Genomic DNA, 20,382 nt, shown 5'->3' on the forward strand with positions numbered 1-20,382 from the left:
GTGTAAAATTTGATCGTATACCTCAACTAAGTGGAAACGCGTTTATGCAAAACATTATCCGTTTCTTAGACTATTATAGACGTCGTGAAACGGAATACGAGCATGTAAGCAGAGCTTTATTTATAACTTTTTCACAGCACTTTGATATTCATATTTTCAATTCATATCTGAACGCGCTGAACAACAGAATACATATTGGCAATACATCGTATAGCACACACATCAAATACCATCGACTAACATTATAGATGTATAGATATGTACATAATGTTCGTCTATTCGAAGCAAAATAATTTAATTTTATGTTTTGAAGCTTTTGATGTTTTTATTACGTAATTTATATGTATGAGACATGAAAAGTATGGTCGGGTTTCGGGAACACTTAATTTAAATTCCATCGCATACAGTGAACTTATATATGTATCGATGGAAAGGGAGTCGAGAAATACGATCCCTGCAACTGGATTCGAACCAAATAGATTTTTTTTTATTGATTCGGATTGCTTAGAAAAAAAAGGATAAATTGAATGTTTTGAGTAAAATAACGGGTCACACTTGACTTTGGCATAGAAGGTTCAATAAATTGATGCAACGAAGCAAAGCCAATCTCGTATGAACAATTTTCGCAACGTTTCGTGTCAATATTACAAAACAAAAACTAATTAACTTGCTTGTTAAATTTCGCTTGAACGGTTTTAATTCCGGTTTTGTGTGAAATGTAAGAATAACAGCTCAATGACTGTGGTATTGGAAAAATTCCTTGTTCGTTTTGGAGAAAAATGAACGGTTAGTGTTTGTGTATGTGTCAGCTATGGCTGCGGATAAATTTTCGTTTTACAAATAATTCTTGTCGAGAAAATTAAAAAATTTCATTGGTTGTAGAAGTTAATAACGTATTTTTGAGCAATAAATTGTTTGGGATTTTTCAATAGCAAGCTAAATGAACTGAAATTTCAAAAATTTCTGACATTGTAGTTGTAGGGGTGTATCAGAGCCCTTAACAGATGAATGATTTTTTTATTGTTTCGGTCGTTTGCGGTGGGTTGCGACCGAATCTTAGGTTCTAAAAGAGCAGGTTTAACACCTACGAAGGCATTCCTTCCCTTCTACTTCTATGTTCGTGAGGAAATTGTTCGACAAGCGAATCGCCTCCGGTTAGCAGTCCGATTTTTGGTTTTTACACGTTGGCAAACATGCAGGTGCAGTGTCCTCTGAAGACTATTGGTTTGACCTACATAATGCCAGGCATGAGCGCCGACGGAGAAACCTCGGCGGCGGCTAGCCGAAAAAAATTTCTCGGCGGCGGCGAAAAAATCGGCTTGAGCCGGCTTAAAACGGCTCGGCTGGAGGTTCCTTTTAACTTTAGATAAACGTTTAGATAAATTCATGGAAAATGAACTAGTAAGCATGAAAATGAAATTGTACGGAAAGCGAAAATGTAGGTAGATTAGGTTGTTCAAAGTGCAAGTGGAACTGGTCTTGTTACAAGCAAGTCTCTAAGTATAAGGTTCACTAACACGTCAAGTTTTATTGCCTCAAAACTTAAAACTAAATGGAAAATCATGCTCCGGTACACTCATTTAACTCATTAAGAAAATGGTTTTCGAGAAGAAATCGAAAGCTCACGAAAATCAAGTAAAAATTGAAAAGAAAAAAAATCGATAAAATTCGCAAAGATCGATAAAGTTTTCTCAAATTTGTGAATTAACTGATTGTGCGCCTTCGGCTCGTTCCGCAAAGGTCATACTTGCCAAAACAACAAACTTAGAAGCGAGGACGTAATATACCATTCTGGAAAATTCATGAAAATTCAAGAAAATTTTCAAAATTTTCTTAATTTTGAAAAAAAAAATTCAAAATGTACTTGAGCTGCTTAGGATCAACAGGAATCTCGGTTTTCAAAATTATTTCACCCATTCACCTTTCGAAATCTTTATTTCATTTTCCAGCCGTTTCAAGCCGGCTTGAGCCGTGTTTTTGGCACCGGCTCGGCTGCGGCGCGGCTTGCTCAAAAATGGCCGGCGGCGGCTTGATCGGCGGCTTATTTTCGGCGGCGCTCATGCCTGCATAATGCACACATTATAAACGAGCTAATTTTATTGTATCTGGTCGACACATTTATTTATTACGTAAAGCCTATTTTACTCTGACGGAGTAAACACGAAGGTGGATTGCGAAGCCAATCCAGCCAAATCAATCAATTGGTTCGAACCGTTAGAAGTTAATCGCTTACCGTGAGACTATGGTCCATAGTCTATGGAGGATCTAACTTCGTCTAAAGTTTGAGTACATAGTCTGACCTCTGACCTCGTTTTTGAATTCTAATATTTAGTGTTAAGTTAAGGCAAGAGCACAACCTAGAAGTGAATAATTTGTTAATGGGCTCGAATCGAAAGTATTGTGAAGATATTTTTATTTTTCAAATTACGCCCAGCCAGTGGTGTAGGTTCGGGCGCTGGTTCCTCCGGGCCAATTAACAAATTAAAATGTTTATTTATTTAGGGAAACTCGTTACAACTTTTGCGCTTCAAAAAATATTTTCCGAAAAATAATTATAAATTGAATTTGAAATGTATACCTATTTTTAAGGCACATTTACACGGCCATTACACACGTTATTGCCTGCGAAAGAAATTGCGTGATTTTCCGTTGTTGTTGCTTTCTATTGCTGTTCAGAGAAAGGAGACTCACAAGAAGTGCTGCTCGTTATTTTGAACATTTTTTCTGCGTTTGTTAAGCAGCTCGTTTGTAAAGTTGAGATGTGCGATATGGGATTCCATAGTGTATTCTGTGGTAAAATTGAATGGACGTTTTTGATGTACAAAACCGCAATACTGGATTTTACTTAGACCATTTATAATGTCGGATGAAAGAAAAATAGTTTGAGTTATGTTTCGCTCTAATTTTCTATAGTTTATTGTTCTCTAATGTACTAACTGAGTATGGAAGGGGAACAACTTCAGGCACTAAAGTAAAGATTTGAGGAGACCATTATAAAATTCTTTCTTTTGGTGGTTACGGAATTGGTGTAATGTGCAATGGGTCCATAGAAAGTTACCAAAGTTACCTTAAAAACGAGCCGTCAGAACAGTCGGAGCGTTTGCTGCGACTGAGCCCCGTACGAACCCGTACATCTATTGCGCACGTGACCCTAGTGCGTCTGTCACCCTAGTTGAAGTCAAATTATTATGAAATGTGTACATCTTAGAAATTGCGCATGGCGCAATTACGAAGCCCCGTACGACGTTCCTTTCAAATGAAACACAAATTTCAGGTTGACCTAAAATTTTAATTTATTGAGAGGCCTAAGGCCTAGTTACGGCCTTAGTCCAACGACCCAAATTTAATTTTTTTTCAACATCATTATATTCGGCCTTCGATTACCTTCCAAATGAAACAAAAATTTGGAAAATCGGACGAAATTTACTCGAGATATATGCAAAATACACTTAGGGCCGAGTAGCGGCCTTAGTCCAAGGACCCAAATTTAATTTTTTTTTCAACAACATTCTATTCGGTATTCAATTACCTTTCATATAAGACAAAAATTAGCAAAATTGGATGAGATTTACTCGATTTATATGCAAAATACACTTAGGGCCGAGGAGCGGCCTCAGTCCAAGGACCCAAATTTAAAACGTTCTTCGCCACATTATATTCGGGCTTCGATTACCTTTCAAATGAAACAAAAATCACGAAAAAAGGATGAAATTTACTCGAGTTATATGCAAAATACACTTAGGGCCGAGTAGCCTTTCACTTCTAGGGCCCAAACTCACGGTCCATTCACCCGATTTTAATAAACTTTTTTTTTCTGGATCGGTATCAACATTACCTATCTTTTGCCGTTTTATTTACATTTCCAACGTTTTTTTTGCCGTAAATATCCCCAAAAGACCTTAAAGCACTTAGGCGGCCCTAACTCACGAAGGGCCGACCCGAATATGCCCATCTTCGAACTTAGCCTCACTATTTTGACTATCTTTCAGGGAAAAGAAAAATTTTGAAATCGGATTTGATTTACTCAAGATATCGACGTGACGGACAGACGGACAGACAAAATTTTTATTGCGGATTCGTCATCTATGAACATAGGCAAACACTTTGCCCTTACCGTCTGCTTCGAATTCCATCAATTACACACGGCATCGTAATCCTATAAGCCCCTTTGTACTTCGTACGGGGCTAATTATGGCCAATTTTTAAGAAAAACTGAAAAATCTCTCTCTGAAAATTTGAAAATCGTGGAAATTTTGTCGTGTCAAGATAAACTTTAGACTTTTACCTTTCCATTTAGCTGCGTGCTATACAGCCAGAGAAATCACTCGACAAAGACACCTCTGCACTTGAACTTTGAAGAGACGAGGCGGAGCCGAGAGCGGCCGAAAATTTTGTCTCTTCTCCTAAGACCTATTTTTTCGATGCCCCTAACAATCTCCAATCACTCGATTTGCCCAACCCGCTCGGTAAACGTTTCCATAGGGCAAATCCCTTATCGACTCAACTACACCCTAAAGCTTTTAAAATGATGTCCCACAAAAACCTCTGAAGAAGGTCGTCGTTTCAAACATTCTGCTCCGGAACGCAAAAATTTGTACCAAAATATTGTACTTAGAAATATTGTGAGTACACTTCTTTCAGGCCATAAAATTTTCGTCAGGGTGTTTTCTTCAACGGCTGGAGAGGGATAACTGCATCAATTCTCTCTCCTCTATTCTATGTCAACTCTATCGATAGAGTACGATTCACTATTTCACTGAAACATGTCGATACAGCAAAGCCAATTTCAACCGAAAAATAATATTCTGCAACGGCTCTGCGAAAAGTGAATTCACCAAGAAATACAACGTAGAAGATTACAACTACATTTCATCACAAGTATCTCAAAGTAACTTCATTTTATCACTAATATGCATCCTAGTCATTATCATCTGCGGAACCACTCGCATCGTTTTAAGAATTTCAAATTAACTGAACCAAATGGGGTTTTTTCGTCACATCATAACCTTTGACGAAAACAACTCCATTTCGGAACTAGTTGCATAAGTAACTATTTTTCTCGATAGACTTTAGTCAAATCGTACAGCACATGACCTCAGGACACCGGAACGGCAGTCAGTTTTTCAAGCGGCTCTATATCAGCTTGGCGACTCTTGGCCAATGTACTATTATCTTCAAACTAAAATGGTCGTAAAGGAGTGGGCTTTTTCACCGCAACAAAATTAAAAACACAGTTCGTTTCCAGCCGTATTCATTTTGTGAAAAATCATAAGGAATACACTTATTTAGAGGTGAATTCCGCCCGTATTGTTATGCAATCATGCTGGCGCAAAATTCTTATTTATCCAATCTCTACACTCGAAAACACTAATTTTACCGTCCTTGTTAGTATCCGCCTCTTTCACGAATTGTTCGTAGGAAATATGGCGAATTGTCGGATCGTGAACTCTAAGATCGCTTAAGCCAAACTCAAATTCCTCCTTCGAAATATATCCATCGTTGTTCCGATCAAAGGTAGTCAAGTATTCGTTCATTAGTAGACGTGTGTCATGTTCACTTCCAAGATATTTCATCAGTTGATTCGACTCCAATCGTCCGCCCATAATCTTGTCTACGAATTCAGTGTGCTTTTGATACGTTTCCATGGATTTGTTGTAGTTAATTGACTGGAAATAACGTATTAGGTCCTTGGAAGAAATCGATTCTTCGTAGGAAGGCATCGTGCGGAAGACTTTCCTGAATTGTTCAATTTCTTCTGGTGAAAAGCCAGTACTTGAGCTGAAGCTCTTGAATGTTGCCGCTGTAACTTTCCATTGCGATTGAACGGTTAACGGATTGAATTTCCGAAAGACTGCCGGTACAAACTGCATTTTAATCTTTGAATGTTTTGGGTCGACTGGTCGTTCGGATTTAATATCGTTGCTTTTTATGGACAGATCGATTTAATAATTTCACATATTCAAATTAACTGGTCCCATTAGCCGGTTTCTTTGTTAAACAATTTTGTAGACAAACATATTACATCGAATCTAAAAATCCTGTTGGACAAGTACAGGCGGCGACTTGGAAACTAGTGACGCATTTCGTTTCAGCCGTTTCTGATCCACTCATACAGACAATAGTACATTACTATACCAGTGAAGTAATTTGATATATCGTATCCAGATGAGTAAAAGTATCCGAGGGCTTCAGCCCGAGATATAAAATTATTTCACGTGTAAAGTATGGCGTTTTACTTTACGAGCGGAGGAAAGGGTCTTCACTAGTGAGGGAATGGCCTCACTAGTAAAGTAAAAGTGCTTACACTTGTTTACTTACACTAACGCGCGAAGTAGTGCCAAAATCATCCAAAGACGTAAAAACACTTTACTTTACTAGTGAGGTAATGTGGCCTTTCCCTCACTAGTGACGACCCTTTCCATCGCTCGTAAAGTAAAACGCCATACTTTACACGTGAAATAATTTGATATCTGGATACGAGATATCAAATTACTTCACTGGATAGTAATGTACTATTAGTTTGGATGAGAGGATCAGCAAAAAAAAACAGCTGAAACGAAAAAAGTCATATATTACAAAGTCACCGGCTGTACGATGTTTTAAATTTTTTTTATTGTCTTAGCTAAAAAAATGTTTATGATCGTCATCTTCTGTGACTTGAAGGTTAAGGCAATTACTTTACGAGTCTGATTTGATTAAATTAGTTTTTTTTTTATAGTTGTTTGCAACTTTTAATAGCAACGATCAACTGAACCGACCAGTTATTTTCAGAAGGAAACATTTATTTAAAAAAATAAATAAAGAAGCTGCCCTGCCCAAATATCGAAGCATAATGACATTTACACAGCATATTGATATTAACGCCCGAAAAAAATGGTTTTGCATGAGTCCCTGAGTGATTGCACTAACTCTAGGTCGTGACGCTGACCAATAATATGAATAAGTTTGAAATCGGTGACGAGGTCCATCACTATCTCCAAAAGTCCGACTGTTTTTTTCACTGAAGAACGGGATGCATTTACTGTAAATAATAAATCGTGAACCGTGAACCGTGTAAGTATAAAAATCCAGATGGCAAAATTAGAAATGAACTGCAATTTGATGGGATTTTTTTAGCCCCGTACGAAGTACAAAGGGGCTTATAGGATTACGATGCCGTGTGTAATTGATGGAATTCGAAGCAGACGGTACGGGCAAAGTGTTTGCCTATGTTCATAGATGACGAATCTGCAATAAAAATTTTGTCTGTCCGTCTGTCCGTCTGTCACGTCGATATCTTGAGTAAATCAAATCCGATTTCAAAAATTTTTTTTCCCTGAAAGATAGTCGAAATAGTGAGGCTAAGTTCGAAGATGGGCATATTCGGGTCGGCCCTTCGTGAGTTAGGGCCACCTAAGTGATTTAAGGTCTTTTGGTGATATTTATGGCAAAATAAACGATGGAAATGTAAATGACACGGCAAATGATAGGTATTGTCAATACCAATCCAGGAAAAAAAAGTTTTTTAAAATCGGGTGAGTGGACCGTGAGTTAGGGCCTTAGAAGTGAAATGCTACTAGGGCCCTATGTGTATTTTACATAGAACTCAAGTAAATTTCATTCGTTTTTCGTAATTTTTGTTTGATTTGGACGGTAATCGAATGCCGAATAGAAAGTTGTTGAAAAAAAATTAAATTTGGGTCCTTGGCCTAAGGCCGCTACTAGGGCCCTATGTGTATTCACATATAACTCGAGTATATTTCATCCGTTTTTCGTAATTTTTGTTTCATTTGGAAGGTAATCAAAGGCCGAATAGAATGTAGTTGAAAAAAATTTTAAATTTGGGTCCTCGGACTGAGGCCGATACTAGGCCCTTCAAAAAAATAAAATTTTAGGGCGATTTGAAATTTTTGTTTCATTTGAAAGGAACGTCGTACGGGGCTTCGTAATTGCGCTATGCGCAATTTGTAAGATGTACATATTACATAATAATTTTACTTTAACTACATTAACCGGCGCAATAGGCTTACGGTCAAAGTAGGGTGACAGACGCACTAGGGTCATGTACGCAATAGATATACGGGTTTGTACGGGGCTCAGTCGCAGCAAACGCTCCGACTGTTCTGATGGCTCGTTTTACAGTCAGAGGCAGTGAAATTTCATCATTTATTTGCTTTAGCTGTTTTTCAGCTGATCCACACATACCATCAAAACAGTTTATATTTGTTTATACGGTTAAATGTGCTACACGCGTGGTAGCTGTGCTACCGCATAAAAACTTTTGATTGTTTTTGTGGATCAGCTGAGAAACATCTGAATCAAATTTATGCTAAAACTTCGCTGCCTCTGACTGCATTAAATTAAATTTATATTCTTTAAAACAAGAGAGAGCGATGTGTTTATATGCGTGATATTGGTTATAAAAGAGACCACTTATGCGGTCTAATTATACCGTAATTGTGAATTATAGAACCAATAAAAATATCTCGAAACCATCGATATACTGTAGATAAGAAGACACTAAGACACTATATTATATCGATGCTCTAAACTAACTTTAGGTGTTCCTTGAATGCGTGCCGATATACACACATAGGACTTAATCATGTCTGGAGCGTTAGCGGAGGACTTGACGCAGTCTAACTTCCAAAAAAAGAACGAAGAAAATTTTTTGAGACGCGGCAACTATATATAGGCGAGAATTTAAGTTTCTTTTCTTTGGCCTGTATCACCACAAATCCTATTCTATCTTATTCGCGCTTCAAATACGAGCAAAACGAGCTATCACTCGACTATGTAGCTTTAAAGTTACCGGAGATACATCGTTTTGAAATTGGCACTTTTCATAGAAAATACACCAAATTGACTTTTCCCAAACAATCAAAATCTTTCAACTTACTCTGTATGTTTCTATCTATCTATCTATCTATCGACGGACGATCTCGGAAACTAGTCAGCCAATCTCCATGAAATTTTGCAGGAACCTCAGGGTGGGCATAAAAATGAAAATGTGATACGCCATTACCCAAGGAAAAACCAGAATTTTGATTTATTGGCCTCGAAGTGGTTTCTGAGTGTGGTTTTCGAGGGTCGGGAACGCGTTTTCGGCTGTAGCTTAGCTGTATTGAAACCTACAGAGGCGTGCGACCCATCAAATGAAAGGTATTCGTAACACGATTCGAACAAAAAAATATTTTAAAAAATCGGGTCAGATTCGTTTGAACTAGAGTGATTAGAGTGACCAAATTTTGAGCTACTCGAGCGTAGGATGAAAGGACTAATATTTTTTTGGGTTATGAGAGATAGAGAATTACTTTCTTCGGCAAAGTCTCAGAGTTTTACGAGTAGAACAGAGGGGCATATGTGAAAAATGTCGGAAGTTGGAAATGGGTGGGTCAATTGGGGTTTTGGAGATATTTCTTGAATGGTGGCAGATAGAGAATTACTTCGTCAAATTTTCGAATTTCGTCAAATTTTCGATTTTCGTTAAATTTTGTCAAATTTTCGATTTTCGTCAAATTTTTGATTTTGGTCAAATTTTCGATTTTCGTCATATTTTCAATTTTCGTCAAATTTTCGATTTTCGTCAAATTTTCGATTTTCGTCAAATTTTCGAATTTCGACAAATTTTCGATTTTCGTCAAATTTTCGAATTTCGTTAAATTTTCGAATTTCGTCAAATTTTCGATTTTCGTTAAATTTCGTCGAATTTTCGATTTTCGTTAAATTTTCGAATTTCGTCAAATTTTCGATTTTCGGCAAATTTTCGATTTTCGTTAAATTTTCGAATTTCTGTTATAAACTGTTATAAAAAGCAGTGTTCTAAAACTTCTAAAACGACTGATATCCCAACAAAACGTTACGCAAAAATTAAATTTTACACACAATTTTAGTTCAAACAAGCTGGCTTAGTTTTTTTCATCATCTGCCAAATAATTTTTACCAAAAAAAAATTGACTGGAAACAACCAACATTTTACCAAAAAAATCTGCGTCGCAAAGTGGCAAATGTTCAGGAACAGACCAGCAAGAAAATTTATCTGCCACATGCGACGCAGATTTTTTTTGGTAAAATTTTGGTTGTTTCCAGTCAAATTTTTTTTTTGGTAAAAATTATTTGATATTTGATATCGCTTATGATGACGCATTCCGCGTGTGTCCGAATTTAAAAATTGTAACAATGAAATTTTGCTCACACAAAATTTGCGTCACAAATAGCATATGATTCGACATGATTAGAGGTGTGCACCGCCGATTTTACGCCGGCGCGCCGCCGATTTTTTGCTAATTTTTCGGCGCGCCGCCGCTGAAAAATAATAGCTCACGCCGCCGCCGCCGCCGATTGTATTTTCGTCGCGCCGAAATTTTATACGTTTAGTGCTTTCAGCCATTTTAATTAACAAGGTTTTAGCAAATGTTTATCTCTCTTAATTTATAAGTCAGTTTTCTATATGCTGCTATGTTTCTATATGCGTAGAAAGGAGTTTTTTGTTAATTTTTTTTGTTGGAACTTTGGGTTTTTCTTCTTACACTTGCACTGTACGACGGTGATTTTGTTTCTGATGCTACGATAGGGTTATCTTCGAAGTAGCTTTCTATAACGTATCCTATTTCCATCAGTAGATGGCAAGTGTTTTATGCAAATTTTTAAATACTAGTCCAAAGAAAAAGTTTGCTGCTGTCTTGGGAAGGGTATCGATGGATACAACTAAGGATGATCAGATCACGCTGGCCTGGGACCGCCATCGATACCCGAGGTCGAAACAGCATTTGTATTTTCTGTATCCTCACTTAACGTGAACCCTTGGGTACGTTACTCTATTTTCTGTGCAATGGAATGGAGCGCGGCAGACGGCAGACGACGTTTCTTTTATTGTGTGTTGATGCAGATAAAAGAAAAAAGAAAGAGAACAAAATACAGTGAATCAGTCAAAACTGGGTGAATACTACTGTAATTGTAAAGTGGCAAACTTAAGACCTTATGTGGAATTTGGGTGGAAAATGGCGCAAATCACATGTTTCAGGAATTTATAAAGTGGAAAATCTTTCCGGTTTCAAGTTTTTTCGTCAAAAGACGAGACACTGGTATCTTTGTTTTCAATTTTATGTAAAAAATTTGGGAAAAAAATTATTTTGGTGTAGTCTATACTTACTACTTATAAATTTAAGTTTATCTAAATCTCTTATTTGCGAAAACCTTCTACTACGATCTCACTCCTACATCGAAGATGGACTAAAGGCAATGGGAACGGTTATTGCATAAATCAAAAGATAATAGTAGTGAGTTTGCGTAAATGACATAAATTATAAGTTGGAAATAAGAAACCTGCAGAACATCTAGTATGAAGATGTGACTTAAAATTTCCAACTTATAAGTTGACTTATAGCTTATATGTCATTTACGCAAACTGACTAATCATTCTTGGATTCATTAAATTAGATGTTTTTAAAATAATAGGTCAGTGATTGTACATTCAAAATATAAAAGGTGAGATACGTCTCAGTTGATTCCCCAGTGGTTGATACTTCAGATTGCAAGATAGTAAGAATTCAGTGTTCGGAAAAAGGATTGCGCACGCTTTTTCAAATGTTTTTGCATTATTTTCGAAAGTTTAGATTTTTTGTAAATTTATTGGCGCGCCGATCGGCGCACCGCCGCCGACTATAAATTTCTGCCGGCGCGCCACCGCCGATCCCTTACCAGTCGGCGCACCGCCGCCGACTATTTTAAGATCGGCGCACACCTCTAGACATGATTCATTAAAAATGTCTTTCTTCTGAAGCAAATTTTTCGATTTTCATTTGATGTTTTGGTGGATTTAATTATTTCATCCATAGTTGAGTATAACCTGTAAAAGAAAATTGAAAAATTGTTCACACACTGAACGTTTTTGGTGTAGTCTACCGGAAAGGGTAGGCTTCGTGGTGGGAATAAATTTATATTTTCTACAAGAGAAAACCAAAGTAAAAACTCTCAACTGTTAAACAACCACACTGACGTTTTTCGGCTGCTAAACTTTTTACAAATCCAGTTCTATTTTTCCTCTCCACAACAATGATTATCCACTCTCTGAACATTTAAATAAATTTATTTATTTTTTTGTCGGTGAGACTATAAAGTTCACTCTAAACAAGGCCACTAAAAACTATTCATTTTCGGATTGGTGTTTCCCTTCTTTTTTTTCCATTTTGATGATGCCGTACAGCATTTCAAATAAAGGAAAAAGATTTTATTTCCGTGTTTTCAACTTAAAAAAGTAAAATATTTTGAACTTTTCTCGACTGTTTGCTGCAATACATCGAATTGTGAAATGTTACAAACTTTTGGTTGTGCAATGCAAAAAACAAAAAAAAAACTAGACAAGGCGTATAGTGCAACCATTATGTAGCACAGCCAGACAAACAAATTATATATCAACGTTAGTGATACAAGTATCTGGTTTAACACATCGATATAATATAGCGATGGTTAAACAGTAGAATTTGTCAACTACATTTTACTTAGTGCCAAAGGGGTTTTATAGCAAAATGTGAAACAGTTCATCATCAAAAGTTTCACATTCCAATTGATGCAACTATATTGTGACAATTTCTTTATTTTTTCCGGAACACAAATGGTAAACATCATTACGCTTTACACCATCCGAATGATGGGATTACATTTCAAAATTGTCACTCGAAATAACACAAAAATGATGAATGTATTAACTTTCAACCGCAGTTTATCGTGTGTGGTATTTTTAGGAAAATATGGATCGTTTGTTCGGTATACGGCATAACATAAATAAATTCTGCCAATTCTATTTGTGCTCATTTGTTAGAAGTTTATATCCACTTCAAAGGGATAATAGGATTGGTGTTTTATGGGAAAGTAAATGGCTGTACTTTGTTAAAATTATGACTTTTCGGATTCATGTCTAATTTAAATTTAACAACAAAGTCAGTTAACATATTCCATGTCTCATCAGGCAGTGGCAGAAATATTACCAATCTAAGGAGACTAGTCTTTACTTTATACACGGATATGTTAAGCGAATCATGATAAAAATGAAATTGTATTTTGTATGAACATTTTCTATGTAAAAATTTGTTCCATTTCTTTATGATTCGCTCAACATGTCCGTGCATAAAGTAAAGACTAGTCTTCATTAATTGAGAATATTTTTGCCACTGCCTGTTGAGACGTGGCAGATGTTAACTGACTTTGTTGTTGTTAACATTTGCATTGTACTAAAGTCTCTCAGGATTGCGACAGTGGGCCTATGTGAGAGAGGTTTTGTTGTGTATTTCAATAAACGTCCCACATAGCGTAGATAAAATGTGTTCTATCGTTAATATACATGTTCACGATTGCTGGGTGCAGAAAAATTAGTTAATCTGTTTTTAAGCATAAGTTCAGTCTATAGTTATCTACCCGAAAAATTTTAGGAAGAAAATTAGTTACCAGTGGCAGATATTGAGGAAGGAAAATTTTAATAATTGTGAAATATATTGCTTTAAAGAGTGGAATTCAAACGGAAGAAAGCCGAATCATCTACCACTTTTTGACGCAATTTTTTTTGTCTAGTCTGCAAGCGTCACCCACACCGATATCAGTTCTTTTGTAAGTGGATAATAGGACTTGCGTCACATCTCCACTGTAAGTGGTTTTGGGTGATGTGTATTTATGACACGAGGCCGCACATTTATTTATGACACATCGTGAGCCTAATTAAGTACTTTGCACCGAGATTCATACAACGTTTTATGCCACAGAGTCATCTAAAGTTTGCAAATTATGCATGTTATGATGATGTGGCAAAATAGTATTTTTCGTACCGAGCCAGGAAATGACGATTTTTTTAAGTTTTAGTACGTGTGCTGAAAAAATCCATTTCCTGTCGAGGTACGAACAACGTTTTGTGCATCGGACAACTGAAATAGACAAAACACATCAATTTACTTGAAAACATACACACTTCACATTCACCATATTAAATTTAATCAATCGTATAGTCATAGAAAAATTCATGGAATTCTTTTCCCGCACTATAAATCGTAAAGAAATGAAGTTTTTTCCCGCACGATAGTTCGGGAAAAACTGACATTTCTTAATGAAAAATCATGGCAAAATAGGTCGTATTTCAGTTGTCGGATGCACAAAATACATTAGTGGTTCTACTCTCAACATTTTAGAGTGTGAAAAAAAAATTCGCACTTTAAAACTACGTGCAATAATCTTCTTCACTACGTTATTAAAAACAGGCAAGAAACAGTTCAATTCCGTCCCGGAATTGCATAATAGTTATTTATGCAATTCAGTGATGATATTCGTAACTTACGCCGCCTGTGATCAATGTCGTATGAATATTTTATCGCACTAGTGCGATAAAGGATTTGCTGGTATATTATCGCACACGACGTCTGACATCTAGTGCGATAATACACCTCCATACGTTTCTTGTTACATAAATAACTATTATGCAATCGAGGTGCATAGTTCTTAATTAGGCTCTAGATGTGTAATTATGACCCGAGGCCGCAGGCCATGTGTCATAACACACATCGTGAGCCTAATAAAGTACTTTTCATCGAGTTGCATACAATGTTTTATGCCACAGAGACATGTAAAGTTTGCAAATTTTGCATATCATGATGCTGCGGGACATAAAAATAAAATGTTGTTTTTAAATATTTCATTAAGATGGTACAAGGGTTTAGCTTCGGACAAGAACCAAAATTGCGCGAAAAATAGGGCATATTTAGGAACATAATTCTCAGAACTCAAGAGATGGAATACAGCAAAAAGGGGATTAACGATTAATTTGAGCCTTACTTAACAGAAATTTGTTTTCGCATTTATAAAATTACTTGATTTTCACAATTATTTTTCACAATTAAAACACGTCTGCAAGGCAAAATTTTTTTCCACTTTAGGTACATTTTTTCGGCAGTACATCGGGAATAAACACATAAGTTGCTATATCAAAACCGTTCCTTATGTCGCTGACCACGAAAATGTGTTTTCCTTTTTCTAAAATTCCTTTTTGTTTTGATGAAATTAATAAAAATCAAAAAATTTTCTACCACGGCGGCCATCTTGTTTTCACACTATTTCTATGGTGGCCGTCCTCGATGTTCCAGATTCTTTTGTTATTGAAGACACAATGAGCATTTCATTTGAATTAAAAGAGGTGGCGCCATAGTATTTGGTTTATGTCCACAGCTAAACCCTTGTACCCTCTTAAGTTCTTCATGCAAAATACGGCTTTATAAGTGCTTTATAAGCACACGATGTGTGTACGTGTAGTCACAATAAAGAATTTTGTAGGCGATGTCATAAACAACTATGAAAACAAAGAGGTGACTATTCGCTGACCAGTGTATTGGCACTTGTGCTGGCAATACCATTTAGCAAAGATCGCGATACGTCAAAAATGTATGTAAAAAATTTTTCATAGAAAAGTGACGCCCTCTACTGTGCAGCTCAAGCTCAAGTGCCAATAGACTATCGAAACATATCCAGGCAAGAAAAGCCTACTTACGTAGTTTTGTTATACCTTAATAACATAATTTTTTTCCAACCGACCTGTTAATCCTAAAAACCGACACGTACTTTGCGGATGATCCCATCTTTTCTTTTACTACTTACGCCGAAGGACTGTGACATTGTAGTCTCCTGATATGCAGTCAATATTATTGTATGAAATTAACCAATTTATTAATCACGTTAACTGCATTCAATACTAAAATAAAAAAAAAATCCTTTCAGGACGATGTGGCCATGGAAGTCCTTGCATGCAACTTTGTTACGAACTCCACGATGGCATGTACGAATGCGATTGTACCGAAGGATATGAATTAAATCGAAACGGCTATAGCTGTCAAGGTAAATGCTAAAAATAAAAATTTGAAATGCTTTTGCTTTTCTACTTCCATCGTCGTCGTAACTCCTCATGGCACTATGACAGTGTTATATAGTATTCTCATCTGATGCATTAAAATGATAATATTTTCTTATTACAAAGTATTTCGGTGTCACTTGTCATGACTTTTTACACCTACATACTACATGAATAAAATGTCATATATCCCTTTTGTTGAAAAGATAATTTCCCTAACAGGTTCGCTGTGCTGCTGATGTTTTCTTTATTGCTGTCACATAAAAATCTTCTGACAATGATTAATATGCTCACACTGACGCTACATGGGATGACAGCTTGGTATACGGTACATAACAATAGGTCGTGGTTGGGAATGTGTGTATATAATATAGTACTTCAGACGGGATATTAATTAAAAATACGACACGACCCAGTAATTTGAGTTACAAGAGTACGCTTTAATTTTGTAATATAAAATTTTCGGATTTTGTATTTAATTTGCACTAAACATTTTAATTTCACGTAAATGAAATTCGTTTAATACCTCAATGCTCCCTTTTCGGGGGGAGCATTCATTTTTGATTGGAATTTAATATTTCTGGATGTAGTTAAAATCCGTTTGCATTTCGAAGCGTTGTTGAGTGAAAGATTGCATAACTATTCATATTGTGCAAATGGTTGGTTTTACCTGGTTTTGTTGGATTTGATTAATTAAAATATTTTATTACACTATAGACCGGGCAAAGTATTTTCATAAATTGTTTTCTTGAATTGTACTTTGTTAAATGGAATTCATTAGAATGTCAACAAAGAATGTGCAATGTGGAATGTGCAATGTGAACTTTACAACCCAACTTTATAAATCAAAACTCAAGTCGTCAGAACAGACGAAGGGTTACTGAGCCCCTTAACAGGTCGGTAATCAACACACTTCAAGCATGATTGGTACTCTAAATTGACACTTGAGCTGCACTGTAGGGGATGTTATTTTTCTATGAAAAAGCAAAGATCACTAGTTGTCATCTCATTTCTCTCTCTCATTTTTCCATACATTTTTGACGTATCGTGATCTTTGCTAATGATGTTGCCAGCTTGCCAATAGGGAAACTTGACAGTGTGTCACACAACTGCAAAACAGTATTTCATGTACAAAATGGCAACTGTCGACTATGATCACGTTTGATTGAAGGGCTTTGCTGTAACCCTTATGCGTCTACATATAATGCTGTTAGCCCTATAGCATACTTCACGTTATTGCCCACCTAGCCCACGTGTGTCATGTACAATTTTACCGAAAGTATTCACCTTAAAAATTGTGATTAGCGCAAATACGAAGTTTTCGAAGAGAACAAAAATCGACGACGTAATTTTAGGAACCCAAATTTGAAACTTTTTTTTATAAAACATAATTTATGTGCAAAATCACTTCGAGTAGCCTTCGACTTTTAACTCACTGACCCGAATTTAGAAAACTTCTTTTTTTTTCTCGAAACTTAAAAAGTTTATTCTTTCGTAGATTTACTCGAAAAGCCCTAAAACACTTAGGCGGTCCTAGTTTTGGCAAAACTGGGACAACCGTTTTGTGTCAAGATGTCTTGGCTTTGAGTAACAACGATAAATGTTTGTGGTGATGAAGTTTACTACGAGAAAACACAATAATTAAAGAAAATTGACACAAATTCTGAGTTTTCTTGCACAGTCGGAGAAAAATAGATTTCGGAATTTTAAGAGTCATCATCGTTTTTCTATATTCTCTCATTTCGCATGTTATTTCAAATGGCAATTAGTCAGGAAACAGCAATCTTTTATTATTTATTTTGATAATTAAACCTTTTTTAGGAAGATAATCCTTCAACAACATATGGAAAAAACGCATTTTTATATTTTTAGCCCCGTACGAAGTACTGGGGGCTTATAAGATTAATATGCCGTTTGTAACACGTCGAATTGGAAGCAGACAGTAAGGGCAAATAATTTGGTTATGTTCATAGATGACGAATCCGCAATAAAAAAAATGTCCGTCCGTCCATCCGTCCGTCCGTCCGTCCGTCCGTGACCCCTCTAGCTTGAGTAAATCACAACCTTTTTTCAAAATTCTTTTTTTCCCCGATTGGTATCGACAAAAGTAAGGTCAAGTTCGAAAATGGGCATGGTAGGGTCGGCCCCTCCAGAGCTAGGGCCCTATAGGTGTTTTTCAGTCTTTCGACGATATCTACCGAAATACGCACGCTACAGCTGCTTGTGATATATCAAATGAAAGGTATTGACGAGTAGAACAAAGTTGCTGAACATCGTTTTTGGGTAAGATGCAACGCGGGCTTGTTGGGAGGGCTCAAAGGTCGTTACTCGGCCCTAAGTGTTTTTTGCACATAAATCGAGTAAATCTCATCCGATTTTGCTAGTTTTAGTTTTTAGCCCCGTACGAAGTACTGGGGGCTTATAAGATTAATATGCCGTTTGTAACATGTTGAATTGGAAGCAGACGGTAAGGGCAAAGCATTTGTATATGTTCATAGATAACGAATCTGCAATAAAAAAAATGTCCGTCTGTCCGTCTGTCCGTCTGTCCGTCTGTCCTTGACCCCTCTAGCTTGAGTAAATCACAACCTTTTTTCAAAATTCTTTTTTTCCCTGATTGGTATCGACAAAAGTAAGGTCAAGTTCGAAAATGGGCATGGTAGGGTCGGCCCTTCCAGAGCTAGGGCCCTATAGGTGTTTTTCAGTCTTTCGACGATATCTACCGAAATACGCACGCAATAGCTGCTTGATATATCAAATAAAAGGTATTGACGAGTAGAACAAAGTTGCTGAACATCGTTTTTGGGTAAGATGCAACGCGGGCTTGTTGGGAGGGCTCAAAGGTCGTTACTCGGCCCTAAGTGTTTTTTGCACATAAATCGAGTAAATCTCATCCGATTTTGCTAGTTTTTGTTTCGTTTGAGAGATAATTGAATACCGAAAAGAACGTGGCGAAAAAAGTTTCAAATTTGGTCTCTTGGACTAAGGCCGCTTCTCGGCCCTAAGTGTTTTTTGCACATAAATCGAGGAAATCTCATCCGATTTTGCTACTTTTTGTTTCATTTGAGAGATAATTGAATGCCGAATAGAATGATGGCAAAAAAAGTTTCAAATTTGGTCTCTTGGACTAAGGCCGCTTCTCGGCCCTAAGTGTTTTTTACACATAAATCGAGTAAATTTCATCCGATTTTGCTAGGTTTTGTTTCATTTGAGAGATAATTGAATGCCGAATAGAATGATGGCAAAAAAAGTTTCAAATTTGGGCCCTTGGACTAAGGCCGCTACTCGGCCCTAAGTGTTTTTTTGGACATAAATCGAGTGAATCTCATCCGATTTTACTAGATTTAGTTTTTTATGGAAGGTTATTGAATACCGAAAAGAACGTGTCGAAAAAAGTTTCAAATTTGGTCCCTTGGACTAAAGCCGCTACTCGGCCCTAAGTGTTTTTTGCAGATAAATCGAGTAAATCTCATCCGATTTTGCTAGTTTTTGTTTCATTTGAGAGATAATTGAATGCCGAATAGAATGATGGCGAAAAAAGTTTCAAATTTGGGCTCTTGGACTAAGGCCGCTACTCGGCCCTAAGTGTTTTTTGCACATAAATCGAGTAAATCTCATCCGATTTTGCTAGTTTTTGTTTTATTTGAGAGATAATTGAATGCCGAATAGAATGATGGCAAAAAAGTTTCAAATTTGGGCCCTTGGACTAAGGCCGCTACTCGGCCCTAAGTGTTTTTTGCACATAAATCGAGTAAATCTCATCCGATTTTGCTAGTTTTTGTTTCATTTGAGAGATAATTGAATGCCGAATAGAATGATGGCGAAAAAAGTTACAAATTTGGGCTCTTGGACTAAGGCCGCTACTCGGCCCTAAGTGTTTTTTGCACATAAATCGAGTAAATCTCATCCGATATTGCTAGATTTAGTTTTTTATGGAAGGTAATTGAATACCGGAACGTGGCGAAAAAAGTTTCAAATTTGGGCCCTTGGACTAAGGCCGCTACTCGGCCCTAAGTGCTTTTTGCACATAAATCGAGTAAATCTCATCCGATTTTGCTAGTTTTTGTTTTATTTGAGAGATAATTGAATGCCGAATAGAATGATGGCAAAAAAGTTTCAAATTTGGGCCCTTGCACTAAGGCCGCTACTCGGCCCTAAGTCCTTTTTCACATAAATCGAGTAAATCTCAACCGATTTTGTTAGTTTTTGTTTCATTTGAGAGGTAATTGAATACCCAATGGAAAGTTGGCAAAAAATTTTGGATTTCTAAAATAATGTCGTAAATTGCTGGTTTTATTTGAAAGGTACTTCGTACGGGCTTTCGTAATTGCGCTATGCGCAATTTTAAAAATGAACAGTTTCAGTAAATTTGACAATGCCTAACTTAACTTGCATTTTGGTAACAGACGCATTAGAGGGTTGTAGACGTATTAGGGTTCCGGGCTTATTAGGGCTACGGACGTATTATGGTTGCGGACGAAATAGGACTACGGGTTGTACGGGGCTAAGTCGCAGCAAACGCT

At 36.7% G+C, this 20,382-nt stretch overlaps 1 protein-coding gene across 1 annotated transcript in view; it reads left to right on the plus strand.

The window, feature by feature from the left end:
- LOC119074506 (pikachurin) overlaps nucleotides 1-20,382 on the plus strand; it is a 160,696-nt gene that overhangs the window by 51,909 nt on the left and 88,405 nt on the right. The window contains exon 2 of the mRNA XM_037180663.1: nucleotides 15,730-15,846. Coding sequence (XP_037036558.1) covers nucleotides 15,730-15,846 — 117 coding nt within the window. The remainder of the gene's footprint in view (nucleotides 1-15,729; nucleotides 15,847-20,382) is intronic.

Source organism: Bradysia coprophila, unplaced genomic scaffold, assembly GCF_014529535.1.
Source record: "Bradysia coprophila strain Holo2 unplaced genomic scaffold, BU_Bcop_v1 contig_151, whole genome shotgun sequence".
NCBI classification, from domain to species: Eukaryota; Metazoa; Arthropoda; class Insecta; order Diptera; family Sciaridae; genus Bradysia; species Bradysia coprophila.